This window comes from Ceratotherium simum, chromosome 19 (genome assembly GCF_057802395.1).
Source record: "Ceratotherium simum simum isolate JZ-2026a chromosome 19, ASM5780239v1, whole genome shotgun sequence".
Taxonomy (NCBI): domain Eukaryota; kingdom Metazoa; phylum Chordata; class Mammalia; order Perissodactyla; family Rhinocerotidae; genus Ceratotherium; species Ceratotherium simum.
The window spans coordinates 51,532,987-51,543,140 of record NC_141918.1 but is presented as its reverse complement, the minus strand read 5'-3'; the positions used below and the strand labels follow the sequence as shown (position 1 = coordinate 51,543,140).

At 43.8% G+C, this 10,154-nt stretch overlaps 1 protein-coding gene across 1 annotated transcript; it reads left to right on the top strand.

Moving 5' to 3' along the window:
• The first annotated feature begins 4,337 nt into the window (after positions 1 to 4,337).
• CCN2 (cellular communication network factor 2) lies at positions 4,338 to 7,418 on the top strand. Its single transcript, XM_087444124.1, is given in 6 exon segments — positions 4,338 to 4,472; positions 4,475 to 4,524; positions 4,615 to 4,837; positions 5,089 to 5,340; positions 5,470 to 5,681; positions 6,061 to 7,418. Coding segments are annotated over 6 exon segments (1,047 nt in total). The 5' UTR covers positions 4,338 to 4,459; the 3' UTR covers positions 6,358 to 7,418.
• The last annotated feature ends 2,736 nt before the right edge of the window (positions 7,419 to 10,154 follow it).

The following is a 10,154-nucleotide window of genomic DNA, read 5'->3' as shown; positions in this document are numbered from 1 at the left end:
TAGTTGCTAAATTGTAGTAAATTTGAGTCGCTCATCTGTCAGGAAAAGTGTTAGGGATACACCTCCTCCAGAGCAGCATTCATGTTCTCCAGCACCATGTCAGATTAACGCAAGCGGACGAGAGGCAACACAGGATTCTGGTTAAACTAATAAATGAAACAAGTAGTAAACTGAAGGAAATATATTTTTTAAATTCCTTTCCTTTCTCTCTTCTCTAACCCTCAACTCCATCTACAAGCAAGTAAATGAACAAACAAAAGACACAGACCACATGGAACGGTCCTGACTACCTTGTGACAAATACCTTTGCATCACAAAATATCCTAGGAAAGTCAGAGAACTAATTATAAGGAGGAAAAAGCAGGAGGAAATGAATGTAATTTAGATAGCAAACATCCGGGCTTCTTTCCCACCTCTGGACTCCCAGCCTGCAAGCCCTGGCTTTCACCTTGATCTTAAGCAAATATAAGGCAATGTAAGGAAGCCAAGCCAGGGTCCCTGAAGATTTTAGGATAATATTTATTAATATTTTTCAAAAAGCCTTCTGGCACATCATTTTTTTGGGTGGAATTCATTTACATGATTGAATTTGAGGCATGCTAGGAACATCGGAAGCCCACTCCCAACCCATCATAACGACAAATCTCTCCCTGTCCAGATGCCCTTATACGGCCAGACTTCCTATAAATCTGACAGCTCAGTGTATGCATTGCGTATGGGTCTTGGCTCCGGGTCACATTCCTCTGGTATGTTTCCCTGGGAGCTTTGATTTCCGCTTTGAGGGCTGGCACAGACTCCTACTGGCTCTTATAAGAAAATGTCTACGACTGAAAGTTGAAAATGTGCAAGATTCCTTCTTTAAGTACACAAACACTCCAAGTCTAGCCACTTTCCTGTAGTCCTGCCAGGCTTTCTCTATGTCTGATACCTGATCAAGTAACCTCTTTTTAGGGGGAAAAACAACAAAAAACATAAGAGAAGGAATGTAGTACATCCACAGCTGAACATCTTACAAGACTTAACCAAACGTCCTGTACAAATGATGCCCAGGTAGACACACAATACCTTATATAGCTCTGTAAATAGGACTCAGTGGCCAGCTCAGTGAATTCCTCATTCACCAGGAAAAAAAATGCTCTCTAAAAAGCATTTGCTAGATAAACACTTGCTTACAAGACAAAATTAGTGCATCTTAACCATTTGCACACAAATTCAAAGACCTTTTTCTCCCAACTCTGACCTGCCGTCAGTCAAAAGGGTTGGGACAAGTCAGAGTTGGACGAAGTTATAAGAAGCCACTATTTCCACTTTACCGCCTAGGCACACACAAACATTTGCTGAGTCATTTATAATAGTGCAAGAATTCAGATCCCATGGCATGAGTTAAGGATAGAGTGTCAGCCTTTCCCTTTGAATTTCCTGGCACTCAATGGTCTGTATCACAATATAAACATACTTTTGAGTCTGTGAATGTCTTCGGTGTCTTCTCTCTCTCTCTCTCTCTCTCTCAGTCACTGTCTTACTAATAATCTTTTATTTTAAACGCTTCAAAAGAGTTTTATCATAAAGCCTCAACCTAACATTATAATGTACAGCATATTTTTCTATTCTGAGATTCCATGTTCTGTATATTTCAGTATGCTTATTTTCCCTTAGCCAATATTAAAACCATCCATTTGGAGCTAACTAGGGACTTTTTGAGACTTATAGGTCTCAAAAAGATCATGTGAATTTTATAGTAAAACCAAATTCTTTTATAATGTCTTGATATTTTTAACAACCCAGCAGAATAGTAATATACTTGTTATATTTGTGGAGAAAGAGAAAATCAAGATAAAAAAAAAAGAAAAATACCAGTTCCCTGAGAATGTTAATCTAATTAACCATCATTAAACCCTATGAAATAAAACATCTCGTTATTATCATCATTTTATAAATGGAAACTTGGGAATATGGCTCCTACTTGTGACTTCTCTAAGATTTGTGAATGGCAGTTCTAAGAATACAACCCCAGTCACCCAACTGTAACCCAGTCCAGCAATTTATCCCCTCCATGAATGAGAGTCTCCACTCTGCCTCAGATGAAGCTGTTGACGGTGGCTCTCAGACTCTCCAGAGGATTCAAAAATTCCCCACCGTGCTCCCATCTACCTCACCCTGCAAGCCACGAGAGCTCGCCACCAAGCCACATCCCATCTTAGGCGAGGTTGGAGCTTCACATCCCTACCTTTCCCCATTTACCACACCTTTCCAGCCATTAGTGGTAGATGTAATTGGGGGTTTAGGTCTTGAAAGATTTCACTGTGGCTTCCCACATATTTTGGACTTTTAAAATCATCCACAAGGGAAGAAAAAGTTGGGGGCCAAGTTGCCTTTAATACACATGTGGCTATTAACATAACTTGGAATGTTCCTTCTTTAAATAGGAACTTTTAGGCCTCTTCTCTTTGAGGAATGCTTGGAAAGAACATTAAATAACAATGATGAAAATTATTCCTGAGCTTCAGAGGCCCCCTTTGCTGGCCATTCACACTGTTGACATGCAACTACACTGTACAACATGTGGACTGCTTAACGAGGTAATTGTGCACAGATGATGTGGTCTCTGCCGAAGTTGGAGTGGTTATTTTTTTCTTGGCTATTTTTCAGTAGAATGACTTGAAACTTCAAAAAATGTGGCCAGTTTTAAACAAGCTGTATTCAAATTATAAATCTATAGTGTTATTTCTAAAGTCTGTCTTTGCACCAGAAATAGATATGTTTATCTTAAACCTATACACCAAAGCATCAACAACGGAAATGAATCTACTCATTGGTAACACCAGTATCAAATGATGTGGCATTACAATAGGGAAAAATGGCAGGGCCCTAGAACCACTCTCTTTCCATAAAGTGGTAACTGGAGTTATTAACAAAAAAGCAACTAAACTGTACATTCTAAATGAAAGCACAATTAATTGAGTCCTCAGTGAAGCTAACTAGCAATAACAAGAAATGGAGATATGCTCAGACTTGGTTGGCCATATTTTACATCTGCACACAAGCAGAGGGAATAAAACCTGTTCTTTCCTTGACCTGATCTCACTCCATTAGGCTGCATGTCCTTGGGTCATAAGAAGTCACAACCATGATTCATGAAAGTATAGAGAGTCACTAAAGTATAGTCTTCATTGACACTCTTAGTTTATAACCAGATATAACAGGGTACGCCATTCTTGTACGCTGTTCTTGTTACATAATCAGATTTTTTTTACTGCAAGACAAACCAAGTCCAATCCACATTTGAAGATTACAGGTTTTAGTATAAGAAAAATCCCTCATTTCTCAAAGACTCACAGCTGTGTTTAAAATGCTCCAAGTAAAGCCCAAGCTTCTTGCTAGCCCCTCCTGTGTGGTCCCCCTCTCTTCTCATCCCTTTTCTCACCCAGAGCCTCCACCTACCCAACATACAGTCATTTGCTCTGACATAAGAATAGATCCATTTTTCTGGAAATATTGATGCCCAATCATCCCCTTTCCTTCCTTATATCCCCAACAATAAAACTGCCAGATATACTAAGAGAAAACAAAGCAAGAGGGCTGGAAATCTCCCCCAGGAAACTGCATCCACACTCAGAGCCCTGGCTTTGTTCTCTCTCTTGTCTGGCAGTGGGCACCAAACTATTATCTCAAGTGACAAAGGATGAAATTCCCATGTCTCCAGTACGGAATCCAGGAGTTTGCAGGTAGCTTCTTGGGGACTTCAGCTGGTTAAAAGCAACCGACCCCTTTTCTGCTCTCTGAAGAGTTTCAAGGGCATACAGCCTCTGAAACTAAAATCATTACAAAAATAATCAAAAGGAAACCCTTTCGATTTTTTTGGGAATCCCTGCTGTCTGTTAACTACCTCCTAAAAACGATTTATGTCAGTGGGTAGTACAGGCACAGCTATTAGAAACAGAAGCGAGGGTATGAAAAAATAAGGGCCGATGTGTTTTTAAATGATATAAATCAGGAGTGGTGCAAAGAGGCGAGAGGAAAAAAATCCTGTTTGGTGTTGGAAATACTGAGCCTCTTTTTTTTTTTTTTTTTGGCGAGCTGGAGTGTGCCAGCTTTTTCAGACGGGAGGAATGCTGAGTGTCAAGGGGTCAGGATCAATCCGGTGTGAGTTGATGAGGCAGGAAGGTGGGGAGGAATGCGAGGAATGTCCCTGTTTGTGTAGGACTCCATTCAGCTCATTGGCGAGCCGGGGCCGCCCGGAGCGTATAAAAGCCGGGGCCGCCCGCCCCAGCCGCACACCGCCACTCTTCCCGCAGGGAGCAGCTGCGCGCCTCCCCCGACGGCAGCCGCCCGCCCGGCACTCCGCCACCGCAGCCCGGCGCCCAGGCCCCCGCCCCCGGCCGAGCCCGCGCCGGATCCCGCGCCCTCCCCGCCGCGCTCCGCCCGCCGCCCGCCGCCCGCTCGCCGCCGCGCCCCCACCATGTCCGCCGCCGGCCCGGGCCCGTCCGCCTCGCCCTCGCGCTCCTCTTCGCCCTGTGCAGCCGGGTAAGCGGGGGCCCGCGGCGGCGCCGGGGGCAGGGCGGGCCGGGCCGGGAGGGGAGGGCCGGCGCCCGCTGACCGCCCCGTCTCCCGCAGCCCGCCGCCGGCCAGGACTGCCCCGCGCGGTGCCAGTGCCCGAGCGCCCCGGCGCCGCGCTGCCCGGCCGGCGTCAGCCTCGTGCCGGACGGCTGCGGCTGCTGCCGCGTGTGCGCCAAGCAGCTGGGCGAGCTGTGCACCGAGCGCGACCCCTGCGACCCGCACAAGGGCCTCTTCTGCGACTTCGGCTCCCCGGCCAACCGCAAGATCGGCGTGTGCACCGGTAAGACCCGCAGCCCCCGCCCCCCGGGCCCCTCGCCCCGCGCCGGCCGGAGGGCCCAGCGCACTTGGGGACCGGCCATCGCCTCCCTCACGCCCACCGTCGCGCCGGAAAATCAGCCGCTCGAATTGAGTCCCTTCCTCTGGCTGTTTCCAGCCCGCCCCCTGGAGCCCTGCTCCCAACTCGCATCCCGGACGCGCTTACTGCTGGATGCCTGACCCCTGCATCCCCCCTTTTTCTCTTCTCTCCTGCAGCCAAAGATGGTGCCCCCTGCGTCTTCGGAGGGACGGTGTACCGGAGCGGGGAGTCCTTCCAGAGCAGCTGCAAATACCAGTGCACTTGCCTGGACGGGGCGGTGGGCTGCGTGCCCCTGTGCAGCATGGACGTTCGCCTGCCCAGCCCTGACTGCCCCTTCCCGCGGAGGGTCAAGCTGCCCGGGAAGTGCTGCGAGGAGTGGGTGTGCGACGAGCCCAAGGACCACACCGTGGTTGGCCCTGCCCTGGCGGGTGAGTTGAGTCCTCCTCTAAGTCAGTGTGTGGTTCTCCCCCGGGGGCTGAGTCCCACCTTTGCCAAGAGGAGGGGGAAATGTCTCATCCTGGCGTCTTACCTCGTGTTTGTGTCCTCTGCTGTCACAGCTTACCGACTGGAAGACACGTTTGGCCCAGACCCAACTATGATTCGAGCCAACTGCCTCGTCCAGACCACAGAGTGGAGTGCCTGTTCCAAGACCTGTGGGATGGGCATCTCCACCCGCGTTACCAATGACAACGCCTTGTGCAGGCTGGAGAAGCAGAGCCGCCTCTGCATGGTCAGGCCTTGTGAAGCCGACCTGGAAGAGAACATTAAGGTACGTGTTCTGCTCCTAGTAACTAATTTCCTTGGAATGATAGTGGATAGGACCAAAGTTAGGTCTCTTGCCACCCTTGTTATTATAGGCCTGCTGTCTCCAAAATTATCTAACCATTGAGCTGTTTTGCTGGAGTGAGATGTTATGTAATAGGAACCACCAGCATTCCACTATAAAATCCTCCACAGTGTTAGTTAATTCAAGACATCCCAAGAGAGGCTATGTCTATTTTTGGAAAACTAGCAAATAAAACTCAAACTTGCTCTCCTCAGAATATAAACAGAAGTCAGACATCACTAGACTAGGACACACAGAGGTTGAAGAAAGCCACTCCCCTCGCAGAGTCATTGATTTTTCTCTTCTCTCTTGTCTTCCTTAGAAGGGCAAAAAGTGCATCCGGACCCCCAAAATCGCCAAGCCTGTCAAGTTTGAGCTTTCTGGCTGTACCAGTGTGAAGACGTACCGGGCTAAGTTCTGTGGGGTGTGCACCGATGGCCGATGCTGTACCCCCCACAGAACCACCACCCTGCCAGTGGAGTTCAAGTGTCCTGATGGCGAGGTCATGAAGAAGAGCATGATGTTCATCAAGACCTGTGCCTGCCACTACAACTGCCCCGGAGACAATGACATCTTTGAGTCACTGAACTACAGGAAGATGTATGGAGACATGGCATAAAGCCAGAGACAGTGAGAGACATGAACTCATTAGGCTGTAACTTGAACTGATTCACATCTCGTTTTTGTGTAAACATGATTTCAGTAGCACAAGTTATTTAATTCTGTTTTTCTAACTGGGGAAAAGAAAAATTCCCACCAAATTCAAAATGTTGTGCTATGTGATATTCAAACAAGTAGTTTATCAACCCCAGACACTGGTTTGAAGAAAGTGAGACTTGACAGTGGGACTCCAGCAGCACACAGCACCAGAATGTATACGAAGGTGTGGCTTCTGCTGGGAGGGCACCAGCAGAAAGGCTGTCATTTTAAGGTTGGCATGTGCCTGCTATTTGGAGTGTTATTGAGAAGGAAAATTTTAGCATGCTCACTGACTGCCTCTAGCTCCAGCGACAGCTAGTATGGCTGTTCTCCAGCCGTCGTGAGGCTGAGTCAAGTTCTTCTTGAAGTCAGGACAGCAGATTCAGCTCTGACATTCTGATTCGAATGACGGTGTTCAGGAATCAGAATCCTGTCTATTAGACTGGACAGCTTGTGGCAAGCTAATTTGCCTGTAACAAGCCAGATTTTTTTTTTATTGATATTGTAAATATTGTGTATATATATATATTTGTACAGTTACCTAAGTTAATTTAAAGTTGTTTGTGCCTTTTGTTTATGTTTTTAATGCTTTGATATTTCAAATGTTAGCCTCAGTTCTGAACACCATAGGTAGGACGTAAAGCTTGTCTGATAATTCAAAGCATGAAATGGATATTCAAATGGAAATTCTGCGCAGGTGGAGGGACAGTCCATCAAAACAGACTGCTGCAGGTGAGGCAGCGATGTCCTTGGAAGTCTGATTTGTAGGTTGGCAATGTGGTAGCCTCACTTTTAGTAAACAAATGGCCTTTATTACAAAATGAGTGGCTCTATATAGCTGATCAGTTTTTCCACCTGGAAGCATTTGTTTCTACTTTGACTATGACTGTTTTTTGGACAGTTTATTTGTTGAGAGTGTGACCAAAAGTTACATGTTTGCACCTTTCTAGTTGAAAATAAAGTATATATTTTTTCTATAAAGGGCTTGGTTATTCATTTATTCTCTAAACATTTCTGAGTTTTCTTAAGTATAAGTGGGAAGCTTTTGTTTGTCTTAAAACAATTCACCTATAATTTTCTAAATATATTTTGTCACATATCCTAATAAATTGATTAATCACTTCAATAGAATTTTTACATAAACATATTTCACACTGAATCAAGGGGAACAAACTTGGCAGGCATACACACTATACTGACCACAGAGGCATTTTTTGTTATCTTCACAGTACTTTATAAACACTTCGATTCAATTCTCTCTAGAATACTTCAGTCTCCGCCAGCCCCTATTGTGTTACACTTGGTCCTGTTTACATTCAATACCTTTCTGGCAGGCATTTAATTTCCAACCCTTTACATCACAACCTAGTCTATGTTCCTTGCACATAGAAAATATTCACCTACTTTTTTAATTTGTGTGCTCTATTTCTGAACTTAAATCTGCATTAAAATAGGGCAATTTAATGTCTTATTTTGTATAACTCTGTTTTCAGTTGCCATGATAACCAACCACAAAAGGATCACAGCATAAAAGTAGAAAAGGGAGGAACAGCAGATCTTCCATTCATTAACATTAATAGAAATTTATCTTAAATTAAAAGCAACTGCTCCATTTCCCAAATTTTTGACTCTAACAGACCTCAAGATCAATAGCTTACCAAGTGGTTTGTAATGGACAAAATGAAATTGTTCAAGAAGCCTGGGGTGGAAATGATATGGGTCCTGTCCAGGCCTCTACTGAGAAGTGAAGAACTGAAGTAAGTGGTAAACAGAAGAAATACTCCACGGACAAATAGAAGCCCAGTTTTTTCCAGATGAGAATAGCTTCTAGGGAAAAAAAATAGTTGCAGACAGACCAGCCCATCACAGGGTAATTAGCAATGTTGTAGTGCCAGTGTCATTCCAAGAGACAAAAATATATCTGAAAATGAAGACTAGCTCTACAAACACTGCCCATGCCACAAACCAAAGGGAAAACTTCCCGTGTTCAAAATGTGAAAAGTATTTCTGGTCAAAACATTGGACTTTTAGGATACACCCACGTATGTATATAGTAACACTGTCAGCAGCTGCACCCCACTTCCCCAAATAAACCCACGTGCACATACGCACATGCGCACGCACACGCACAGACTACATTGTATGGTTGACGTTTCCTTTCTGTCAGTTGACTCCTAACTGCAAAGATGAAAGGCCTTGGTAAATAAGCCTGACTGTTTTAAAAGGAATGGGAGAATTCTGGGAAGATAGAAGTAATAATAGAGGCATAGATTTTAGATTTTCCAAATCTCCACATAAAAACAAAGTAACTAGATTGCAAAATCAAAACCCCATGAGCAATATTTAGAACAAAATTTGCTGGCAAGGTATCCCTTGAACCCCAAAGTATGAGTGGGGGAACATCATCAACCACAAGACCCGCACCATGTCAGCATACATGTGGGAAAAAGCAAAGGGACACGACAACATATCTGATGCTTCTGAGACGGGGAGAGCTCCTAAATAGCCAACAGGGAGATACAGGAGACCGATTCGACAACAACTTCTGAAACTGGTAGGGGTTTTGCCCTCCAACAAAACTTACAAACGGGCCTCTCTACCATGGAAGGACTCTATACTCTTGGCGGTGGAATCAAAACTGAGCAGGTCAGAGACAATAAAGACACTGAGAGAGAAGGTCCAGATAAAAATGAGGAGAGAAACAGAGGTTTGAAATCTCAGGAAGCAAACTGCCATATTTTTAATACTGCCTGAAAACAACACAAGAAGGAGGTTTGTGAAGCTAGAAAAGCTATCTAAACCAAGCCTCCTTCCTGAACAGGGGTCAGGAAAACTAATTTCATACAAAAAAGAGGAAAACAAAATTATCAAAGCCCAATCCCATACAAAGTTATTATAAGAAAAAAATAATAATAAAGGGCAGAATAACATCCCAACAGATAATTAAAACATGCCAGAAATAAATGCCCAGAAAACATGTCAAAACTCTAACCTACTATTTCAAAAGAACATTAAGAATATGATGTTAGAAATGATAAAAAAAAAAGACAACTAATGACATAAAATAGCAACATAAATCAGAGTTAGTAAAACTTAGAAATATGGTGATAAAACTCAAGGAGTTAGAAATAAAAGAAATAAAGCAAACTAGAAGGAACACAAGCGTGAATGAACATAGCAGATAATTCCTTAAGAAGAACAGATGGTGAGGAGGGAAAATTTTGAAATAAAAAAAGAATAAAAATGTTTCAAGAAAAAGTGATAAATATTGTAGACAGTCAAAGAAGATCTAACATATGGACACTAGGAGTTCCTGAGGAAGAAAAAAAAAGCTAGAAATCAAGAAAACTTTACTGAAATAAAAAGGGATTTGAAAGCACATATTGAAAGAGCTTCCCACGTACCTAATAAAATCAACTAACACCAGGACGTATTCTAGTAAAATTGTTGAAATATAAAGAAAAAGGAAAAACCATCAGGACATCTAGGAAAAATAATACAAACTTTATAAGTAAAAGAAAATTAACTGATCATCAGACTTTTGGACAGCAACACTTTATACAAAAAAAATTGGAATAACATATTTAAGATACTCGAGGAAAGAAAATGTGAGCCAAAGAATTTTTACCCTCCAAAACTGACATTCGAAAATAAAAACACAAACCGTCAAAAACATACAAGAACTCAGGGCGTATTGCTCCTGTGAGCCCTTCTACT